Source organism: Syngnathus acus, chromosome 10, assembly GCF_901709675.1.
Source record: "Syngnathus acus chromosome 10, fSynAcu1.2, whole genome shotgun sequence".
Taxonomy (NCBI): domain Eukaryota; kingdom Metazoa; phylum Chordata; class Actinopteri; order Syngnathiformes; family Syngnathidae; genus Syngnathus; species Syngnathus acus.
The window spans coordinates 28,981-51,347 of NC_051095.1; the positions used below are offsets into that span (position 1 = coordinate 28,981).

The 22,367-nt window shown below is 50.9% G+C and overlaps 4 protein-coding genes and 1 long non-coding RNA gene across 7 annotated transcripts; 3 read left to right on the forward strand and 2 right to left on the reverse strand.

Moving 5' to 3' along the window:
- The first annotated feature begins 2,712 nt into the window (after positions 1–2,712).
- LOC119129633 (meiosis 1 associated protein) lies at positions 2,713–6,238 on the forward strand. Its single transcript, XM_037262987.1, has 9 exons — positions 2,713–2,943; positions 3,118–3,309; positions 3,719–3,875; positions 4,819–4,965; positions 5,042–5,171; positions 5,472–5,613; positions 5,686–5,740; positions 5,874–6,016; positions 6,116–6,238. The coding sequence occupies exons 1-9, from the start codon at positions 2,713–2,715 to the stop codon at positions 6,236–6,238; spliced, it is 1,320 nt and encodes a 439-aa protein (XP_037118882.1).
- A 2,096-nt stretch (positions 6,239–8,334) lies between these two features.
- On the reverse strand, positions 8,335–13,108 carry dok1b (docking protein 1b). Its single transcript, XM_037261183.1, has 5 exons — positions 12,618–13,108; positions 11,732–12,040; positions 11,505–11,610; positions 11,244–11,416; positions 8,335–10,914 (listed from the first exon to the last, which is right to left on the reverse strand). The coding sequence occupies exons 1-5, from the start codon at positions 12,672–12,674 to the stop codon at positions 9,631–9,633; spliced, it is 1,929 nt and encodes a 642-aa protein (XP_037117078.1). The 5' UTR covers positions 12,675–13,108; the 3' UTR covers positions 8,335–9,630.
- Positions 13,109–14,256: 1,148 nt separating this feature from the next.
- On the forward strand, positions 14,257–17,056 carry nagk (N-acetylglucosamine kinase). Of its 2 annotated transcripts, none has more exons than XM_037261187.1 (10): positions 14,257–14,390; positions 14,574–14,658; positions 14,735–14,833; positions 14,913–15,054; positions 15,185–15,295; positions 15,590–15,702; positions 15,777–15,864; positions 15,946–16,043; positions 16,127–16,205; positions 16,289–17,056. In XM_037261187.1, exons 1-10 carry the CDS (start codon positions 14,290–14,292, stop codon positions 16,489–16,491), a joined length of 1,119 nt encoding a protein of 372 aa, XP_037117082.1. In that variant the 5' UTR covers positions 14,257–14,289; the 3' UTR covers positions 16,492–17,056. The 2 variants fall into 2 exon arrangements, with proteins under 2 accessions (XP_037117082.1, XP_037117083.1); XM_037261188.1 differs by having other exon boundaries at positions 14,307–14,390; positions 14,473–14,658.
- On the reverse strand, positions 16,860–20,819 carry paip2b (poly(A) binding protein interacting protein 2B). 2 transcript variants are annotated; one of them, XM_037261201.1, is made up of 4 exons: positions 20,631–20,819; positions 18,564–18,730; positions 18,277–18,459; positions 16,860–18,160 (listed from the first exon to the last, which is right to left on the reverse strand). In XM_037261201.1, the coding sequence occupies exons 2-4, from the start codon at positions 18,717–18,719 to the stop codon at positions 18,104–18,106; spliced, it is 396 nt and encodes a 131-aa protein (XP_037117096.1). In that variant the 5' UTR covers positions 18,720–18,730; positions 20,631–20,819; the 3' UTR covers positions 16,860–18,103. The 2 variants fall into 2 exon arrangements, with proteins under 2 accessions (XP_037117096.1, XP_037117095.1); XM_037261200.1 differs by lacking the exon at positions 20,631–20,819 and adding an exon at positions 19,397–19,547.
- LOC119128630 lies at positions 19,724–20,346 on the forward strand. Its single transcript, XR_005099054.1, has 2 exons — positions 19,724–20,057; positions 20,149–20,346. It is a non-coding gene; the product is annotated as an uncharacterized LOC119128630 (long non-coding RNA).
- Positions 20,820–22,367: the final 1,548 nt, after the last annotated feature.

A 22,367-nucleotide genomic window follows, 5' to 3' on the forward strand; every position in this document is an offset into this window, starting at 1 on the left:
AAGGCCCGGGAGCCAGATTTGGCCCGCCACATCATTTTATGTGGCCCGCAAAGACAAATTGTGCATCACATTCGTGTGTCATTACTAGAATTACAAATTGTCTTCACTTTTAATAATATCTTTTTTTTTAAATATTTGACCAGTTTTTACTCGTCTGGTTTGAAAATGAGTTATTTGCTCATTTGTTTTGAAGCTTTTACTGTATGTAATTTGAGGTGCTCATACATTTATTTGGGTTGACAGTCATAATAACCCTCCGAAAGAAGCTATGACTACAATGCGGCCGGCGAAAAAAAAGAGTTTGACACCACTGGTTTAAATCTAGGGTTAGGGTTTTAAAGTAGGGTTTCATACTAGGGTTAGGGTTTCAAAGTAGGGTTCAAAGCTAGGGTTAGGGTTTCAAACATGGGTTTAAACCTATGGTTAGTATTTCAAACTCGGGTTTCAAACTAGGGTTAGGGTTTCAAAGCGGGGTTTTATACTAGAGTTAGGGTTTCAAAGTAGGGTTAAAGCTAGGGTTAGGGCTTCAAAGTATGGTTTCATTCTAGGGTTAGGGTTTCAAAATAGGGTTTAAAGCTCGGGTTACGGTTTCAAAGTAGGGTTTAAAGCTAGGGTTAGAGTTTCAAAGTAGGGTTTAAAGCTCGGGCTAGGGTTATAAACCAGGGTTCATACTAGAGTTAGGGTTTCAAACTAGGCCCTAGTTACTAGGGTTTAAAATTTAAACTTTAACTTTAACCGTTAAAGTGAGGACGTGGGAACGACTTGTTAACAATAATTATTAAAATAATTATTTATTAAAACTAAAAAATAAATAAATAAATAAAAGAATATTTGGACTTGATTACGGAAAGACTGTGAAGAAGTCATCTTTCATGTATTTGTATGCGTTGGATTTGACAGGTCCTTGCCCACTTGATATCAACTTTGGCTCTACTACCTGTGCAAAATGTGCCGCCCCTAGTGGAGAGTGAGTGAACGATCCAATCACAATCGGTCCTCCTTTTGAGTTGGCTGAATCTATACACCTGCTAAAGTAAGTGACGAAACGTTTGTTATATGGTAAACGTGACCTTCAATCGACGAATTGAGATTTTGTGAAATGTAAACACGATTTTAGTAAAATTGTGTGACCTCAACATCGGAGATGAGAATTAGCATTCGTTCATTAGCATTATGCATTAGCATTATGGTTATTATGGCATAGCATTATATAGTCGTTTCGTCCGTTCGCGGCCGTACTGGACCGCTTGTCTTCACAAAACGCGTTGTGGGTGGTGAAAAGGACAGATAGGAACACCAAACCCATGTCCACACTGCGCTGCCTTGGCGTCGTTGCTCGTAGATCTGTGAAACGAAAGGGCCTTGAAGAAAGTACGGTGGGTGGGCGGGCGAGCCATTCATTTGTATGGGAGAAGTTTACTTTTGTGAATGCTATAGACCAGGGGTGTCAAACGTATTTTTGTCGTGGGCCGCATCATAGTCATGGTTTCCTTCGAAGGGCCATTGAAATTGCCAACCCAAATAAATGTCTGAATGTCTCAAATTATAGATAGTGTAACAAACTCAGCAAACTAGTGAATGACTAGATGAATAACTAGTTTTCAAAACAGAGACTAAGAAAAACTGTTAACATATTTTAAAAAGATGAATGGTAATAAAAATTGCTAGCAATAGATCTATTTTTTTAAGTGAGAACAATTAGTAATTTTAATATTGACATATGAATTTGATGCACAATTTGTCTTCGCGGGCCACATAAAATGATGTGGCGGGCCGTGTCTGGCCCCCGGGCCTTGAGTTTGACACATCTGCTATAGACCAAAGGAACCCAGATGCACTGCATAACACCATATTTATTTGCCAGGATTTCCCATCGTAATGTCTGGTGCAATTAAAGAGCTTGTTTTGAATTTTTGTCATCTGTTGGTGACAGTTAAATTGTTGCTCTGAAATGCTGTGTGCCGTGCATGTTAAACTAATACGCCACTAAAAAAACTTGTAAACAGCACGAGTGTCTGTATGAAATTCAACACTTGATATTCAGCAAGATGAAAAATGATTTACTGGTGTCAAGGATCGGATGGAGCAGGGCGACCAAATGCAGCTTGGACCAGGGTTTATTGGAGAAAACAAAAACAGACTCGGCAAGCTGACATGACTTAACAAAATAACTAGAGGACTAACTGACAGGGACGTGAAACAAAGGACGTGAAGGCATTAACCGACAACAAGAATCAAAAGACATCAAGACGACAACACACAATGATCCAACGGGGCGTGAGGGGCAGACAGGACTTATATACATGACAGGTAACAAGCGGCAGGTGAGAATAATCAAACTAGTCATGGGCACACAGGAGGGGAGGGGCGAGCACACAGACAGAAACCATGACAACAGACACATAGTGGAACGACTGGGGACGAGACGTGACAACTGGGGAATTTTGAAATATCACCTTTTCAACTCAAGCCATCAATAAAGAAGCTTGAGCCATTGGCAAACTAGATTCTGTTTTGCTTGAATCAATACCAAGGTATTTTGGTTGAAGTTTTTTTTTTTTTATTCTGTAGTCATCCATAGCATTGGATATTGGGATGGAGGGCTCATTTGTGTTATTCCTGGTTCTTATTGCCTCCTTGTGATCCAGTAACATTTTGTTTTTTAACATGTTCAATCAATATAAGCACTTTCTTCTTGTGTTTCCAGGTGACATGGATTGCAAGAAGGCTTCCGGTCTCTCTAACACCGCATTTCTACGGCAACCAGCCCGGGTCTTGATTGTTGAGGCCGTGCCGCCACGGTGGTCCGACACCCGCGCGGTTCTCTGTGATGCTCTTGAGAACTTCCTGACCATGGTCTGTAGTCTGAAGGGCCCTTCTAGACTTCCTTTCCTCAGCGTGTTTGCCATCGGCAGTCAGCAGCAATGTCTGCTCCCTTTTGCGGTAATCAATCAATCAATCAATCAATCTATCAATCAATCTATCCATCCGCTTTATCGTCATTACCTTGCCTCCCCTTATCATTTGTGTGTGTGTGTGTGTGTGTGTGTGTGTGTGTGTGTGTGTGTGTGTGTGTGTGTGTGTGTGTGTGTGTGTGTGTGTGTGTGTGTTTTTTAGAAGGTTCGGGGTAACCTGCCCATGTTGCTTTCCTGCGTGGCGGCCTTGCGGGCAATCCCGGGCAAAGGCGTCAACACAGAACTGGCCAGTGTCGGCGAGCATCTGCGAAGGACTGTGCTGGACAGCCACAGACAATTTCACCAATACAGGAAGTTCAGCGGAGTCCACGTCCAGGCCAACATATCTGTCGAGGTGAAGCGAGGCGAGGGGGGGGGGGCACAAAGCGGCTTAATATGTAAGGATTGAAGACTTTGAAAGGGCTGTCTCCTATGGCATGCTTCACTTCTCCTCAGCTGCAGCCACACCATTTGAAGTGTGGCTGTGAGCCTACTGCTTTTATTCGGAGCTCGGCAACATCCCATCATGATCATTCTTTCATGTTCTCTCGGGAGAGGGAATACAAATTACACAAGAGAGCACATTTATGTTGTGTCAGATAGTGATGGTCTTGAACCAGGATGAAGTCGGGAACGGGCGTTGTCCTAAAATCACACACGTAGTATGTTACCTTCCCTAACCGTGTCCCCAAAGTGCAACCTTAGCTTCAAAGAGGGCTTTATATGTACATGTTTTTTGTTTTGTTTTTGTTTTTTATGAACAGGTTACTGTGGTGACCAGCCGTCCAGGAAAAGGCGTGGTTAGTCTTTTGAAAAACGTGCTCAAGGACGATGACCTGGAGCCAATCAATAGTTTCCTGGTGGTGCAGCTCGACAGTGAGGTGGATTGGGCTCAAGATGAAGTCCTGCCTCAGGACCCACGTCAGATTTGTAGTGCGGGTAGGAAGGAGACAGACGCCCTTGATTTTTCTTTCATTTGTGCCAATGGGAGAAATGTTTTGTTTTGTTTTGTTTTGGACCAAAGTCAATTCAACCAACACATTGTCCCATATGTGGACCAGTGCGTGCGTGGTCAAGTCGGTCCCAATTGAAGCAAAGCTCCCCGACTGATCCTGCGGCGTTGCTTCCGTCTATCCGGGCCGCGCCGCGCGAGCACAAGCTGTGTGTGGTGGCGGCCTGGCTCAGGCAGCAGAGCGGCCCGTTCAGAAACCGGAGGGTGGGCGTTTCCGACCCGGCTCTGTCCGAGTCGCGCGCCGTCGTGTCCGTGGACAGAACGCTTGACGCACCTTGCCTCCAGGCCGTCGCTGTAAATGAGAAAGTCTTCTCAATTGACTTACCTACTAAAAAGTTGAATAATATTTCAACAAAACAAAACCAAATCTAGGCGCTAGTTGAGGATCCGTCACGCATTTTGTTTTCCTTGAACGCTTCCAATTTTGGCTTGCAACGCACAAAATCTCTGGCATTGTATCTCGAGTGCCGTTTTCTCTCTTTTGTTCTCGGTGTTCTTTCCAAGCCTCTGCTCATAAAGTAGACGTGCCTTTGAGGCAATGAGCTGGCTGGCTGGCTGGCTGGCTCGCTCGCTCGCTCGCGTCACACTGCCACCAATGTGACAGCAGTCGTGTTGCGTGCCGGACCATCAATGGGGCATTGACGACACGGACGTGCTATTTGCTACCGGCCGTGTTGGAAAAGTGTTGGCCTGCGTGAGGCCAAACAAGTAACATGGTAAAAGAGAAAGAGAGCTCTTTCATACATCTCAAAGTTAATTTTGCTTACTTTGTTTACGAATCCAATTCAGTTGTAATGAGAAAAGAAAATGCAGCGGCTGGCAAGTGTGTGATGGGCCAAATTCCTCCCGCAGAGAGTCTGGTGCTGGTAGACCTGCGACAGGTGGCCAACAGTGTGTTTGCTGTGGAGGGCGTGCTGAAGGAATGGCTTCAAGAATATGGCGTGGACTTCGAACACCTCCACCTTGGCCTGCCGAGCCCGCGGGGGAGTCCCGCTGCAGGTCTGGAGCGACATGGCAAAAACGTCGTCATTCTTGCCGCCCGAGACGTGAGCGTGGCTTTTTGGCTCCGCTCTAGTGCACATCAAGTGCGACGTGCGGGAGAGCGTCATCAGCCCCAGCCTTCTCCCGCTCAGCCCCGAGAAGCCCGATAGCCTCGGAGACATCGTACCTGCCTCTCCAGCACCACGGAGGATGAGGGCAATCAAGTAGGATTGAGAAGGACTCATCACGAGTGGCTTTTCTATTCACATGGGGGGGGTTATGTCCACCCTTTGTGCAGCCGACTGAACGTGAGCGTTCCAATGCACCGTGTGCGTGTTGTCTATTGTGCGTTCTCTTTGACAGCGCACTTTTTCCAAGAGCTCCCGTTATGTCGACATATGAGACGGGCCTAAATGGCATGGACACGGATTGCACACGTGTCGGCAGCCGCTCGGTCGAACAAAAGAGGAGACAAATGGCGACGGCTACATTTGCCAGAAGGCCCTCCTATCTTGTGTCCGCAGGGCTCTGCGCTCAGGCGGCGTGTGTCAAAGCATGTTGTACGGGCTGCCGCTCGTCGTCACCCCGACGACCTGCTGGCGGCTCAACTGGGACGAGGTGGAGAGTAACCGACACGCCTTTCAAGCTCTCAACCGCACGCTGCAGGTGCGTCAGAAACACCACCGCCGCCATATAGCGACTCCCCAAAGCCACGCTCTCCCCGAACTTCCGTTTCAGGACCATGACCAGGTTTTGCTGCTGCAGGCGGGGCCGAGCGACGGAGGCGGCCCAGGTGCGTGGCCGTTGTAGTTGGAATTTGATGAGACCTGACCTGACTTTGTTATCCCGAGGAGGTCCAAATCTCTGCTATTTGTTGTTATTTCCAATGGTGGCCTTCAAAGTGCGTGTGTCTTTGCGTGCCACAGATTTACGTACTTTCTATTGCCTCCATCCCTCACCGTCCCTCGCCATGCTGCTGAAACCGGTCGTCTGCCAGGAACTGTTTATGCCCGGCATTCACTCGAAGCCGCTGCAGGAGCCTCCGCCCGAGGCCATGCGGCTCATCCGGGTAAAATGGCCTTTGTCTTCTCTAGAATTCCATAGCAGAAGGGGTGGCGAGAGGCAGAAAGCGTCACTCAACATTGGTTTCGTGTCTTGTCGGTATCAGGGTTGCCTCAGCCAGATCAACGAGACGGCCGTGTTGAGCCCTTGCTGTCTGAGCAGCAACCTCTACCAATATCTCAGGAGCATCCCGGTCACCGAGCTGCACCGTCCGTCGGGGTCGGCTTGACTTCAGTTGTGTTTCAGTAGGCTCTGAGTTGAAAACACGTGACAATCAATGCCATGCGTCCGTCTGTTGTCTCTAGTGCGTCAAATGCGCACGCCGCTATCCAGACGTACCAGCGTCAACCAGCAGGGGGCGTCGAAGTCGGCGGGCAACCCCGTCAGGTAAACACTTGTTTTCTTGACCGTGGGAGCGAGCCATATCGGTGGTTTGTGGCAACCCTCGGATCCATTTACGTCAGAACGTCTTTTGACGTTCCTGATGACTTTAGTGTTCTCCTCATTGAAAAAGTATAGCCATTTTATTCTCAAAATGAGGACAGTGACCCCAAACCTTTGAACGGTAGTGTGCATGGCACGCATAGGCCCCGGTGGAAATGAAATGAGCACCTTTGGTCTGCCTGCCCGCCGTCCCAAATGCAACACACATATATATATATATATATATATATATATATATATATATATATATTGCCTTCCTTATCTCTCAGGCTCGGCAGCTGAGCGTGTACAGCGGCGAGGTCGCTTCCACCGTGGCGTCCTCCTCGCCCACGAGCCCGGAACACTCTCGCCCCGGCCCGCCGAGAACCTCGCCTGTCTTTCCGCCGCGGCGACGTCCAGCCTTGACCTTGACCAGAGAGGGGAGTCGGGGGCGCGACGGCGCGGCCCTGACGGGAAAGCACTGATGGGCCAATGCTCCAGGCGCACCCTTGTCGCCTTTCCACGGCTGGGTGAGGGCTTTGCAAATGGATGCGTGTAGTGCGACGGAAGGAGTGGAGGTACCCGTCAGAATCGTAGCAAGGTCAAGACGAGCGTGAGCATTCTTCTGGAGTCGGAGCGAGTAAGCAGCAGAGGTACGGCTCTCCGCTTCCCTTTGACCCCAAAGTCGTCCACCGTGACCCATCGAGTCGTGTCAGGCTTGCGCCGTCTGTCGCGCCCACCGTCGGACGCGACTCGATATCCTGCCATTCGGCTCCCTCGTGGAACCTTGCGGCGCGAGCGGCGACCCGCTGACCGATGACCTCATGCTGTTGCCATGTCAGCGCACTTCCGCATTGGCAAGTTCCTTCCACCACAAGGGCTCTTTTGTGCCTCCTTTTTGGCTTGCCTGGCTTCCTTGCTCCCATCCTCTGGCCTACCTTTTTGTACCACCAGTCGGTGGACTGAAGTGCAAAATAGAAAAGGTCACAAGTCTGAAGTTCCTCTTTCAGACTGGTAACCACAAAGGAGAACCAGGCGAGCTAAAGACTGACGTTTTGTGTGCGTGGGTGTGTTGAATTTGACTCGGGAGGATGCGCGTACTTTACTTTGAAGATGAGTTGAGTTTTGGGAGGGAAACTTGTGAATTTTATTTACTTATATATTTATTTATTGTATTTGAGAAAAGCATTTTCCTGTTCAGCTTTCACATGTTGTCAACAAGTCGTCGCGCGCGGACTATTGCTACCCTCGCTAGAAATGCTTGGAGTTGTCTTAAGTTGGCTTTCAATAAATTGCCTTGAGACCTCGCAGGCGTCGTCGCTCATTGTGTCGCTGCGGGCAAGAAAACCTTTCCTCTGGCTGTGTCTTTCCTGCAGTTGTCTGTTCCGGCCCCAGTGAGAAAACCAGACAAATGCCCACCCATGACACAAGGTGAGGCTAACCCTCTGTAGGAGGAGGTGTGTCACAGGATCGGATGGAGCAGGGCAACCAAATGCAGCTTGGACCAGGGTTTATTGGCAAACTGACATGACTTAACAAAACGATAACATGCCTGACTGACTAACCGAAACAGACTTGAAAACGACAGGAACCAAAAAGACATGAAGACAACAATGATCCGACGGGGCGTGAGGGAGGGGCAGACAGGACTTATATACACGACAGGTAACAAGAGGCAGGTGAGAATAATCAAACTAATCATGGGCACACAGGAGGGCAGGGGCGAGCACACAGACAGAAACCATGTACACGGTGCAGTGGGAAGTGGACAACTCAAAGTCTAAAAACAAAATAGAAAAAAGGTTGGCCACCTTCCTCGGCAGTCACAAAAGTGTCGAAAAGTGATTCCAAGTACCAGACATGCAAACGTTTACCCAAACAAAATTTGTGGGTGGGTTTTCCGTTAAAAAAAAAAAAAAAAGTAGTCTGCGTCCTCAAAGAAGCAAAATGAAATGACTATGACAGAGAGCCGAAACAAAGCAAATGGAACTTGAGAGACAGACGCAATGACGCCGCTGCCGTGCAGTGCTAAAAATACAAGTCGCATGTGCTCATTCCAAAGAGCAGTTAAGTTGAACAAATGGGACGTCGTCAAATGGCCCCAAACGGAACCCTGGAACATGCACAGACTATTTCCTCGCCTCATCGTGTATTTGCATTTGTTCCGTCAGCTTGCCAGACAGTGGAGTGAAGTGCCTTAAAAATGCCACGTGGGCTTCTGCGGAGGCGCTCGCAAAGAAGCTCACCGAGCAATCGAGGACATCGGACAAAGCCGAGAGATGAGCGGGACAGAGAAACAGAGCAGGGAAGGGAACGGTCAGTCCCCGTTTCGCAAACCGACCGCCGCACGCCGGCATCCTTTCTCGTGCGGTGTGGCCTTGCGTATGCGCCGCACAAAGTGTCCATTGTCGTCGGTCCCGCTCGGGCGGAGCCTCCCTCGTCTTTCCGCCTCACGTTCCATCTGCCTTTGTCAAACTGCTCGCGGTTAACTGACGCTGTGGCGACCCGACGAGCCAAACGAAGGAGAAGAAAGTAGGGACGAAAGGCGCCGCGCTGTGCCTAAACGGTGCCATGAAGTGCTTGGAAACGCACCTGAGTAACAAAAACAGAGTGTGGCACAGGATGAGGTCAGACTTGCTCATAAAGTCCCTTGACTAAGAGTAACTGTGATGTTGGTGCCACTCTCTTTTGCAGATATCTTTTATTGCCCGTGAGATTTGCGGACATCTCCGTATGTAAACATCCATTGCGAGTCAAGGCTCTTATGTAGCAGATGCAAGGAGGTAAGAGTGCTGCAGCTTGGCGCGCTTTGGGTCAAGTTCCTTGACCCAAACGAGGATTCATTGCATGATTCGTGCAAAAGATTTTCCACTGTCTTGGTGCCTTGGATGGAGGAAGGGATAGATGGCAGCTAAGGTGATGTGACTCGCTGACGTGAATGAGAATGTCCTGGGCTGGAGCTGCACCCAATCTAAAGGCGGCAGCAACAGCGGCGGTGGCAGCGGCGGTGGCAGCGGCGGAGGCGGGAGCGGAAGCGGCTTTCTCACGCATTTGCGTGCGCCTCACAGCTTGCTCGGTCTCTGACGGATGAGACCGTCCCAACGCTTTCGCCGCCGTTTTTACCCCAACAATGACACAAGTGTGCTTCCGAAAACAAAGTCTTCTTTTGATCACTTACAGACTAACTAAGGCAACTGTTCAAATATTTCCCAAGTTGTCATAGATGGTATCCGGTGAGCCCAGTGCTGACGGTTTGGACTGATTTGACCACGATGTGGAAGGTTTAGAGACAATGCTGTACAGCTCCCTTTCCTTTCCACCCCTAAAGTTGTTGTTGTTGTTGTCGTTGCCGCCGCCGCTCACATTGTCATCGGGCTCGCCAAGTTTCCCAGGAGGCGACGGTACGGGCACCTTCCGAGCAAAATTGCACCAGACGGGTTTGGGAGCGGCGACGGGCTTGGGCCATCTTGGAGCCGGCACGTGTCGCCCTCCACGATTGGCGGGCCAATGTTTGTGGGACTCCAGAGACTTTGCGTGGGCAGGGGTGCTGTAATCTCGCTCCGGTCCCGCGGGGGCCGGCGCTTCCTCCTGCCTCTTCCTTCCTCCTTTGGCGCAACCCTCCGGTTCATCGTAGATATGCTCCGGAGAAGGAAGGGGGGTGGACAGAGCTCCGGGGTTCGACATGTTATCGTTCACGCCGCGTCTCCCGTCCCCATTCAGAAGCAAGACATCCGTCTGACGGCTGAGCTCCAGGCTGATGCGGTCATAGACGTGGGAATAGAGGTCCCGGGCTTTCCTCTGGTCGTCGCCCCCACGAGCTTGGGCCCCGCCCCCGGAGGACTCGTCACCCAGCGGACGCAGGCGACAGGCTGGAACTCGCAGCGCCGACGCGATGCTGTCCACCGGGTCCGAGTAGAGGCCGTCGGCCTTTTGCGGGGGCAGACGGACGGCGTCTGCTGGCTCGGAGTAAAGAGTGGCTCGTCGCTCGGGTGAGGTAGGACACTTTGCCGTCCCCCGGCCTCTGGGAGAGCACGGAAGTGTGTCGGCTCCGCTCGCAGAGCCCAGTAACGCCGGCGGTTCTGGCAAGCTCCTCCCTTTGTGTCTATCGACGGCGCCGCACGCTTGCCCTCTCGCCCCCCCGCCGCCATCTCCTCCCTCCCTTTTCCCGAGCACACCGTCTGCGGAGCCCGGTTTGCTGCCGCCCGAATCGCCGTCGGCCTCCCAGCTGTTACAGCTGCTGCTGCCGCTGTCTCCGCTTGCGGGTGCCGCGGCGCCAGCTGCGTCGCGTACGTGCCGCAGCGAGGGCGGGCACTCTGGCTCAAAGTCGACGGGGCAGCTTAGGGGACGTTCCTCAGCCAGGGCCTTCTGGGACTTGATGGCCCGGTCCACCAGGACAAAGATCTCGTTACCTTGCTTGGTGTCAAAGCTGAAGTTGCCGGGGCCCGAGTCACAGCGACGCCCGGACTCGAAGGAAAACATCACCTGGAGAAAGAAAAGATCAAGCCAGATGGATTTCAGTTCAGCCTGTGACAGAAGCCTCTGAAGGAAGGTTTTGCACCCTTTTTTTTTAGTCTGGCTGGCTTTGACTTGCTTTTCGCGTTACTCCTGTTAGCAAATCCCCACCAACGACGAGCTTTCCTTAAGCCGTCTGCTATCCCGTCCGTCTTCTGCGCATACGTAATTGAACCGTCTCGTGTAAGCGACCGCGTGTCAACAGCATAGCAGCCGCTGCCTCGGAAACACAAGATGCTCTGACCGCTCAGTCGCTCGCTCAGTCGCTCGCTCAGCAACACGCACGGACTCTGACCCACCCGGTCTCGACCGTATCTCCTCAGCAGCTTATACGGCCAGACAAAGACGTCCCTCTTTGTCTTGGGCTCTTTCAAGATCAGGACGTCGCTTTCAGCTTTCAGCCAGTAGTTGCCCGACAGCCCGCAGCGGTCCGAAGCCTCGGTCGGCTGAATGGTCACCCAGAACTGGTTGGCTGCGGACATGTTTTTTGTTTTTTCTTTCACAGTTTACAAACGATTGCTTATGCAAGCGCTTTGGGCTTCTGTCTGTCGCATACTCACCCTCCTCTCTGGAGTAATAGATGAGGTTCTCTGACATTTTCAGGTCTTGAGGTTCCCCGTCATTATTCCTGTTGGCGCCGCCGCCGCCGCCGCCGCCACTTCCACCCTTTGGAGACACAAATTTGCCTTCATGCAAAAGTGCTCACGGAAGCAGCATATGGAAAGATCTCTCTCCGCTCGTCAAAGTCTTTGAGCCTTTTAAAGCAAAGGCAGGCGCCAAAGGATACCTGAAACGCAATGTCACACATGGTATTCATCCACTCCTCGGCGGCTTTCTTCTCAGCAGCAAACACGTGGGTCTTGTCGTTGGTCTCCACGCAGAAGGCCGCCATGTTGTCTTTGGGACAGTTCTCCGTCAGCGCCGGCAGGATGGAGATGCACTCGGACAAGCGGATAATCTTCTTGTCGAGCTTTCTGGTCTTCTCGTTTGAATTGCCGCCGGCCGCGCCTCCCGACCCGGCCGCGTCGAAGAACTCCAGGCGCGCGATTCCGTTTTGGCTGGCCGGATAGAGGACGAACCAGTTCTTCTTCCATTTCTGTTGGGCACAACGACATAAGGAGCCACTGTCACATCCTTTCGACGCCACGCTTTGATTTCGTTCTGTTCTGAGATTGGGGAACCCCTTAAAATGGTGCCCGATCGCAGCGTTGAGCTCAGCAGAAAGCAAATGTCAAGAGTTTCACCTCATTCCTTCTTTCCACAAACAGTAAGCCGTCAGGTTGTACCGTGGCTTTCGTACTAGGAACGCGTTCCCGTTGACTTTTTCCACTCTCTACTGTGGGACGGACGGAGCGAGGGCCAAAAATGTTTTTGCTGCTCCATGTCATATGACCCAAAGGAGACGCTCAACATAGACAAAGACCCTCTTTCAATTCCCCGCCAGGCAGGAGATGTGTTCTTAGCCAGAAGCGCGTTAGGAGCAAAGGCACGTATGCTTGGAGACCCAAGTCCGAGCCCCTCGAACGATGAGCTTCCGCGGTATGAAGGTCTAAGGTTGTTAAAAAAACACACACAAAAAACTGTCTTCCTTCCGTACACGGCTCTGTGCAGCTCACACACCAAATGGAGCTCATGACGAGGCTACCACGACGATAAGAACAGCAAAAGATTACCTTGCCAAACTTTTGATGCTGCACGTAAAGTTGTCCCTCCTTAGTGTGAGTGTCCATGCCCCCGGCCGGGCTCCAGGGACTCGAGCCTCACCCCCACCCCCCAGCCCCAGGTAATCCAAATTTGACAGCAGAGGAGGGGGGGAAAAATCCTCTTGAGTTTGTTGTTCTTTTTCTCCCCCCCACACACCCCTACATCCCCAACCCAAGCAAGCAACTTCCCCACTTCTTTCACTTCCGCTGCCTGGCTATGAAAGGCTGAGAAGGGTTGCCGTGGGACTAAGCGATGCAAAGCGGCACGGCGCAAACAAGTCAAGGCCCAACAGAACACTGGGCGGTCCCGTTTGGGATAAAAAAAAGTCCAAAACTAAAGTTACGCTTCTACTTGATGTGTCTGACGGCTGCGGTGAGAGTGAGCTGTGTGAAAAGTTCGCATCAAGAATCCCAGTCTTCCCTTTAACCTTTCAGTATAAAAGCTCTTTGGTCCTTAACTCATTGACAACCAGCACCCCCTCACCCCCACCCCGTTCTACGTAGGAATACTATGATTCCCTTAAAAAAAAGGTGAGAGGTCATCAGGGGTGCCGTGGGAAATCATCTACTTTCACTTTATTTGTAAGGACATTGTTATTTATTTTATATAACTGCCTCGTGACTTCGCTGGCTATGCCAATGATATGTAATGACAGGCAGAACAATAATATGCTCTTATTATATACGTCACCTGCTGGGCATTCTTCCAATATGACTCATGGAGGTAGTGTATTCTGTTCATTGGAGTTAGCACAGAGTCAATCCAATTCGTGTGAAAATGGACACAAGATCACTTTCTAGTCGTTTTTCGCAAACTAGCTTATTGAAACATTTATGTTTGGCGTTGTGTGCGTCTTTGTTAGACAAAATAGACACCCACCGTCGCTCAGTAAAGGTTGGGAAACGAATATAATCATGTCTGTCAGATGTTTTATTTCGAAGCTCTGGCGCTTCATATCTGCTTTTTCCTGCTCGCTTGACACGCGCTCGTCTTCCTCTTCTCAGATCTCCTCACTCTTTCGTAACGGCTCTTTTGCTCGCTGTCATGGCACACTTAACACGTTGTCCCTGATACGGTGTCAGAACGACAACAAAGTTCAAGTGATTTTTGTTTTAACACTACTTTCCTAGGATCACGTCAAGCAAAGTTGCAGGGGGACTCGCCCACTTTGGCAAGAGATTTGCGAATGGCTTTTTAATGGGCTGCAGATGCCTCGTGTTGGCTCTCAGCGTTGTCCCTGATTCGAGCCTAAAACCAGCACTATGAACCCTCTTCGTTCATCACGTCGTAGAGGAGGAGGAGGAGGAGGAGGAGGGGGAGGGGGGGGGGTGCAATCAGTCGTTCCAATTTTAGTACGGTTTAACAAACTAAAAGAAAATCACTTTAAACTCAACACAGTGAGATAATCACACTGATTTGATATACAGGGGCAAACGCGGGATGCTGCAAGCAAAAAAAAAGAATAAAAAGATGCAAACATAAATAAGACAAACACACACACGCAAAGGAATAAGAACGCAAAAGAAAAAACGCCGCCGCAAGTAAGAAATGCCGCAAACAATGGAAAATCACCCGTTACCCGCCACCTTCATTTCATTTTGTCGACGGTACAATGCTGCCGTCCACTGGTCGTTTGAGAGCATGGCAAAGTTCAGCCCAATTCTTTGGAGATCGTCGCAGTCACGCGGACGGAGCGAAGCAGGAAGTGGGGCAATGGCAACCGTGTTCGGCGGCGTAGAAGGGTAAGTTTGAAAAGATAGCGCACAAAATGTTGTATGTTTTTCTGCTCGATCCCGATCGCTAAAGACATCACTTGCGGTGAAGTCACTGCTACGTACGTCCTGGCATTCGGCACTACAGTGTTTAGTTGAAGTTCCAATGTCCAACCAAGAAAGACGCATCCGAAACTTGGTGTGCGCCCGTAGTGGGGGAACCCATTCCAAGGCGGTGCTGGTGGCACAAGATGGACGAATCCTGGCAGAGACTGCGGGGCCCTCCACCAACCACTGGGTGAGCAAGCGAGCCGGCGAGCGAGCTGGAGTAGTCCTGATGACTTTTGTCTAATCAAACAATTGTGTTTGCGCAGTTGGTGGGGGTGGACAAATGTATCGAAACCATCAATCTCATGGTCCAGAGAGCCAAAGTGGAGGCGGGACTGGATCCAAACACGCCGCTGCGCTTGCTGGTCTGTCAAATGATGGCTGGCAGAACGTGATTTTTATTTGTTTCCTTTTTTCAGCCAAAACGTGCGTTTATGTCAACAGGGCATGTCTCTGAGTGGGGGCGAGCAGAAGGAGGCCATCGACAAGCTGATTGCGCACATGAAAGCCCGCTTTCCGAATCTTAGCCAACATTATTTCATCACGACCGACGCCATCGGTGCCATGGCTACCGCTAGTGATCGCGGCAAGTCCAGGCTTAGCACACACCAGTCGAAACAGGCTTGATACTTTGCACCCATTAGGTGTGCGTGTGGCATTATCTCTGTCAAGTTGGCTGCTTGATCAGAGTTCGGGCGTTTGCTTTTTTTCGCCAGGAGGCGTGGTCTTGATCTCGGGCACCGGCTCCAACTGCAAATTGATGAATCCGGACGGGTCCCAGATCGGCTGCGGGGGCTGGGGTCACATGATGGGCGACGAAGGGTCCGGTAAGAAGTTCAACATTCCTGGACCAGATCCGATTTGAAGAAACTCCCCCCTCCAACACACACATTCACACCGTCATATGCCGGAATCGAACTCACAGTGTCGGCACACAAGACAGGCAAGTCTACACCATCGGCAACTCCCACCGGTCTGAGAACCGTAAAGCTTCGGAACCGGCTCTGAGCTGCGGTCCTGACAGGAAATGTGTCAGTTGGCAAGCGGCGGTCACCGGTAGAAAAACGGACTGTACTTACCGGTAAGCACAAGTGACGAGCCTCCGAACATGTTCTTCGCAGCTTTCTGGATTGCTCATTTAGCGGTCAAGAGCGTCTTTGACGCAAAAGACAAGCTGGCCACGCCTCCTCATGATGTCACGTATGTGAGAAAAGCCATGGAGGAGTATTTTGCGGTGAGCTTCCGTCCCATTCGGCCCGACGTTTCTCATGTGCCATGCCAAAGCGGATTCCCAACGGTTCTTTGTAGGTGTCTGACCTCATGGGAATGCTGCCGCACCTCTACACAAACTTCCAGAAGTCCCGCTTTGCCGGATTCTGTCGGAAGCTGGCTGAAGGTAGGCAGTGAGTCGCGCCAGCCGCAAATGATTTCTTTGAAATACTATTGGGAAAAGCAAATATTTGCTTGTGTGTCAAAGGTGCGGAGGCCGGGGATGCCCTGTGTCGATATGTGTTCTCCCAAGCCGGGAGAGTCCTCGCCAAACACGTGCGAGCTGTGCTACCTGCGGCGCAAGAGGTGACGCCCGCACACCCGCCCGATTGCACCGTCATCGCTTTCCTCTGTGAGCGCCGCCCTATCTCCCTCCCTCCCTCTTCCAGCCTCTACTGAGCGGCGACCTCGGACTGCCCATCCTGTGCGTGGGCTCCGTGTGGAAGAGCTGGGAGCTTCTGAAACCGAGTCAGCTTCCGTCGACTTTGCCCTCTTGCGCAACGCGTACGGCCGTCTCCACAACTCCCCGTTTTGTGCCTCCTCCCTCGCAGGCTTCGTCCAGGTCCTGGATGAGGCGGCGGCGTCGCAGGAGCTCAAGGGTCGTTTCCACGGCTACAGCCTTCTGTCGTTGAAGCGGTCCTCGGCCGTCGGCGGCGCCAACCTCGGAGCTCAGAGTTTGGGCGCACTTCTAAAGATGGACTACGCGGCCAATGTCGACGTCTTCTACCGTCACTCCTGCGAGAACGAGCGCTGAGAGCGTAAGATGCAGAGAACGTTTTGGTCTTTTTGTTCAATAGTTGCGGACTACGTCTTCTTCTCGCGCGTCATCATATTGTGATGCCGACAAACGGCGCAGAGGACTCGCTTAGCCACCCGTCCGTTTTCTGAAGCTGGTCCCACAAATTTGTTACGTTAGCTACCGACGCCGCTTCCTTTTGTATGTCAGCGATGCCACCATCTGCTGGCCACCCAGCTGCATTGCACACAGACAGGGCACTAAATTCCAAACCCGACGTGTCTCTCCCTACTTTGAAGACGATCAGTCAGTTCCCACGCTAAATTGGACAACGACAACAGACTCCGTTGTGGATGCTTGTCATGCCTAAGAAAGCTCCAAAGCAGTTTGCCTTGAATATCTTTTATTCATTCTTTGTATTGAAATGAATACTCTGTCTTTGGACCTCTTTAACTCTCACGGCTCGTGTCAACTAACTTGAACAAAAATCAGCCAAAAATGATTTGACGTTGCACAACCCACCTGGCAAACATGAGGAAGTTCCGCTTTGACCCCATGTTCAAATAAACTCAACTTGACGGTGGCAAAGTGAAATGTTTCTACTCATTAACAGTCAAGTTTATTACACAAAAGTAGGACAACAAAAACTACGGAGCTGACGGGGCATTTCCGTGCGACCATTTCCTACGACTCACGCCAAATCAGGCTCACGAGAGGAACTTCCTCATACGTGCGATTGTGGGGGGGGGGGGGGGGTGTTACGGTGACAATCAGCCCAGACGGATATCGCCCACGTGACGGGTCGGAGCGGACCCCAAACATCTCCGTCCTCTAAACAGGATGAGAAGGACAAAACCAAAGTGGGGAAGAGGCCATTTGAAAATCCCATGCGAGTATGGACACTTGTTGGGATGCCGGACGAATAAGTAAGAATGTCAGCCGCCGGTCCCCTGCGATCACGCCCGAGCGTTTGGATCGGTCTTTGTAGCGTCCTGCAAAATTGGCAGGCTCTGTGACATCGCGGGCGTCAACGGGTCGCGGGGCCTTTGATAGACGGGCAGAGTGGCCCACCGCGCCCTCCGAAATTTGGGCTAAGGAAACCTTCAACCGCTTCGATGTCCAATTTGACCAAACACAAAATGTATGAGAGGTCATTTTTCAAGTTTATTGTTACACTCGGTTCAAGTTGTTGAGTCTGGCGTCAATCGCTCGGTAGCTGCCGCAATTCCCGCGGGGGAGGGGTTGGGGGCGATGTGTGTGTGTGTAGGGGGGGGGGGGGGGGGTCGGTGGGCGCGCGCCCTCTCTGCCGTGTATTGGGAAGTGTGGCCGCGCGGAGGCGCCCGTCGTAGGGCCGGACATGTGTCGAGACCCCGCTCCAAAGTGTCGCTCGGTTCGCAAGAAACAAGAAATAAAAAGAAAGGGAACAAAACGAAGAAATAATCCCCCCACCCCCCGACTGGGCCTAATCACACAGTGGTTGTGTGTGCATGTGTGTGTATGTGTGTGGTTGTGTGTGTGTGCGTGCGTGCGCGTGAGAATCAGTGTGCTGACTCATGGCCGCCAGAGTCTCTTGAGAATGCGTGAGGACTGGTGCACGTGCGTGTAGGCTCCATAGGGGTGAGGGGGACTTCTAGTATTTCTTCCCAGGGACAAACTCCTTGGCTTCGGGGTTCAACATGCTCTTCCTCTGCACAAAAGAAGGGGAGGGAGAGAGTGAGCGCTGCAGGCAGGCTGCTAGGTAGGTAGGTAGGCTGGCCGGCCGGCAGGCAGGCAGGCAGGCCTTGCCTGCACCAATCTTCTCACCGCCACTTCCTCCAGACTGTTGTGGTGTTCGCTGACAGACAGGCCGTTGAGCTGCTGCTGCAGTTGCTCCACCCCTTGATTGTTGAGATCACGTGACGGGATGAACCAGTGCTGGTCCTCTTCCTCCAGCATCTCCTGGAAGCAGCGGTCCAGGAACTCTTGCTCCAGCAGCTCTTCTTCCACCTGCAGGAAGGGGCAAAGCATGACAGCGGATTGGTGGGGGCAGACGACAGCTAAAGCCAAACCAGCAACGCTGCCAAAACACAACTTCTACACTAGATCCACACCTGTCTGTTATACTCCTCCTCATTCTCCATCCACATGTATTCGGCAAAGGGGTTGGCGTCGTTGGTGTCGCCCGCATGTCCGTTAGCCACCGGCTCTTTGCCCTCCTTCCCTGGCGCGCCTCCCCCCGGTGTCTTGGCCACCTCGGGACCACTCATCTCAGCCGGCTCTGCGTGGGATGAATGACAATGGAGGTCATAAGAAGGACGTGAGGGATGGACATTTGACAACACGACTGTGCTCTACCCTACAGCCATAGCATCCGAGACTTCATGACAGGTTATGTAACGCGGACGGACGGACGTCGCCGTGGCGTCGAGCCTGCTAGCGTCTGCACGCAGCTAACGGGCTAAGGCAGGTGCCTGGCCGAGTCTACCTGCAAAGTTACTCGAGGGATTGCACAGCGCTCTTAGCTGCCAGAAGAGTACGGGAGGGGCGGGCTGCTAACTGGTTAGCTGCATGCAAATAGACGCTGAGCTGACTGAGCCGAGCTGCGCTGCGCGGCGCTGTCAACGAGCAGGCCTAAAGACGGCCGCCATCCCGTCAACAACAAAAGGCCGGCTCGAAACCATAGCACGCAGCTGCTCCAACACGCAAGGCGCAACCAACACAATCTCAATTTGAGCACCTCCAAACAATCAAAGTCCAAGCTCGATCGCTGTGTGCGGCAAACAAAAGACGAGTGCTCCGCTACGTGTTAGCACGATGCTAACAGCATGGCAGCATCACCGAGGCAGATCAACAAAAACAAGGCAGCGTTCCAGGTTTGCAGTGGCTTTGCACGGGACGAAGGCAAAAACCGCATAGCCTTGACGTTCTGCGGCCCCAGGGTTACCTGGCATCGTGTACTCCGAGTGTGACGTGACCCAAACGTCGGTTCTGTGGCTCGCTGATTGTTAAGGGTTGCTTCCGTCGGAATTTCAGTGCAGCAACGCAATGGTGCGCGAGTTAGCTAAATCTTGTTAGCCACCGCCTTGCTAGCGCAAGCAAACTGGGATGCTCACGTGATCTCTATCGAGTTGACGTGTTTCGCGAAAACCGTTGTTCGCACTGCTTTTGGAAGTTTCGGGGGGGGAAACTATTCCCCCTCAAATTGCTATCACTGTATTCTGATGGTTTTGGTCGGTGCCCATGTTTTTTGTTACCTAACTGGTTTCAGTCTTGCCACGAATCAAACTAGCGACAAATACAGATTTAAAAATACGGCATCGGGAAGGGGCATTGAACGCAGCATGTGAGCAAACACACCGCCCACCCGCCCTTGGTCGTGCTGCGTTCACATGTAAATCGGAACTGCAGCTTTTCTCTGTGAGACCGCAACAGGAACGCATTTCTAAAATATCGGGTCTAACGTAAGTCCTTGTAGTTGTTGTTACAAAGTTTGGAAAATAACAGTTTATATGGAAATTAAAGTAGAGCAGTTCAGAAGAAGGATGGATGTACATAGCTGTACCTACTTAAATGTGTCAAAGCCGAAACACGTTTACGCGTGCGACGTAAACTGAATCCTTCCCGTGATGCCTACATTTGTCGTTGACTTTTATGGCTGTCATAGTGCGGTAATCTGTGTCTTGATGTAACCTGCAGGCGTTTCATGTTCGTGATGTAGATTGACGAGTGTTTTTCTTCAAACGGCCGTTTGGTCACTTGACGGCTCGGTTGTGACGCCACGGGCAGCCAATATTCCGAGGTAGCGGGAACGCGACATTACTCACACCAAAACCAAATGTCTGCGTGGCTTCGTCAATCCTCGAGTGTAACCAAGTAAAGCAGCTACCAGTGAACTATATTTTGTTTGACTCCGGCCTAAGCACTACAGCAGACGTAACAAACTGTGTGCGATTTCGGGACATTTATGTGTTGCCACATGTTGGAGTCCCGTGGAATTGTCCCTAAAAGTTTTTCAATGCGGTCGTAGGGGGGGGAAGTCGTTATTTTACTTTTCGAAGGGCGAAATTCTCTCTTTCGACTGTCTGTGGCAAAGTTCTGGCAGGGGGTTGCTGGCTGGCTGGCTGGCTGGATGGATGGCTGGATGGATGGCTTCTCACTGGCAGACAACACAGACTCACCCAACAACTTGAGGTGTAAACGGGGCGAATCCGCTGGAGCAAACGATCGTCTCTGCTGCCTGCCGGATGTCACGCTGTGTTAACGTTCAACTTTTTTTTCCTCCCATCAACAAACACGTGTCTTCTTTGACACTTTTGGGACGCGAAAGCAAGCAAGCGAAATCCACTGCAGCATTCAGGGGAGACGAGCCCTGTGCCGTGTTAAGTTTATCCAACTGGAGGTTTCGCCCATTGGTCGAAAGGGACGCCAATCAGCTCTTTGGCGCAGTGCAATTGGTCATACGGCCAACATGCCCGCCCCCATTCACAGAAGTAAACAAAATGTACCCCATGCTATAGTTCTGTATTAATCAATGTGGCTTGTTAATATTTGACAAAGTCAACGTTTACGTGGCAGCTGTAGCACCTACTTAACCTTTTAGTGTTGGTAATCAACATAAAAAATAAAAATACCCCTGGCATGGAGAGTCCAGCAAAAATAGACAATATTTGCTCGGCGTTTCAAACAAGTGGTTTGCACGGCTGCTTTGCAGTCGTACTGTTCTGGGTTTGACTCCCAGAGGGGTGGCCATATTTGCCACCCGAGTGAAGGTGGCCATACTTACTAGGGGGGGGGGGGGGGGGGCAACGGTATAGATAACCCACGGTACAGATAACCCACGGTACATCCCTCGGTATTTGCGCCATGGTTTCAGGACACCATTTTTGTGTTTACAGAGTAAAGAACTTTTTTTCGATCAAAATATTGCGTCATTTTGCTTTTCAGCAACATTTTTCTAAATCTCTGGGATTCATTTAAGTAATAATGATTTTGACACTCTTCTCAAGCCTAACCCTAATTCGAAACCCTAACTTTAACTTGGTAGCCTACTTTGAAACTGTAACCCAGGGGTGGGCAATTCCGGTCCTTGAGGGCCGGCCGGTGTCCTGCAAGTTTTATAGGTCTCCCTGCTGCAACACACCTGATTCAAATGATCAGGATTGTTATCCAGCTTCTGCAGACCTTGCTAATTATCAGACCATTTGAATCAGGTGTGTTGCAAAAGGGTGACAGAAAACCTGCAGGACACCGGCCCTCGAGGACCGGAATTGCCCACCCCTGCTGTAACCCTAGTTTAAAACCTAACGCTTAACCCTATCACTTCTACAGAACCCAAACCCTAGTTTGCAATTCATACGGATACATTGGGAGGTTTCTGCAATCTGCGTTTATTTACTTTTAACAGAACACAAGTAGCTTAATTATGTTGGAGGACAATGTGTGATTTTACCAATTCATATCAGACCATCCATATGGAGAATACAGTTGAAGAGAGCGATACAAAGCATTTCACGACAAATAAATTGGGTCAGAAGAGAAAGGAGAAAATTGTCAAGACATATCACCGATGATCAACTATGTGTTTCTCACAAGTGAACAAAAAGGACGCCACGGAGAGCATACGTCCAAAGTCGCTGAGCTGCCTGCTCCCAAAGTCTGCCTCTCCATCACAAAAACTTGCCATTTGGTGTGTGTTTGTGTGAACAGAGATGATTTTAAAACGTAGCATATGTATGTATAAATGTATTAATCCAATGTCATACGCAAAAGACAAATATCCGACTGTTACCAATCAGTGGGGGGGGGGGGGGGGGGCATCTCTAAGAACACAAGCAAGGTTTCTCTGTCACCGAGACACACAAAAGTCATCAACTTTGCTGGCTTGAATGACATTCTCATGAATTAATACAGTGGGG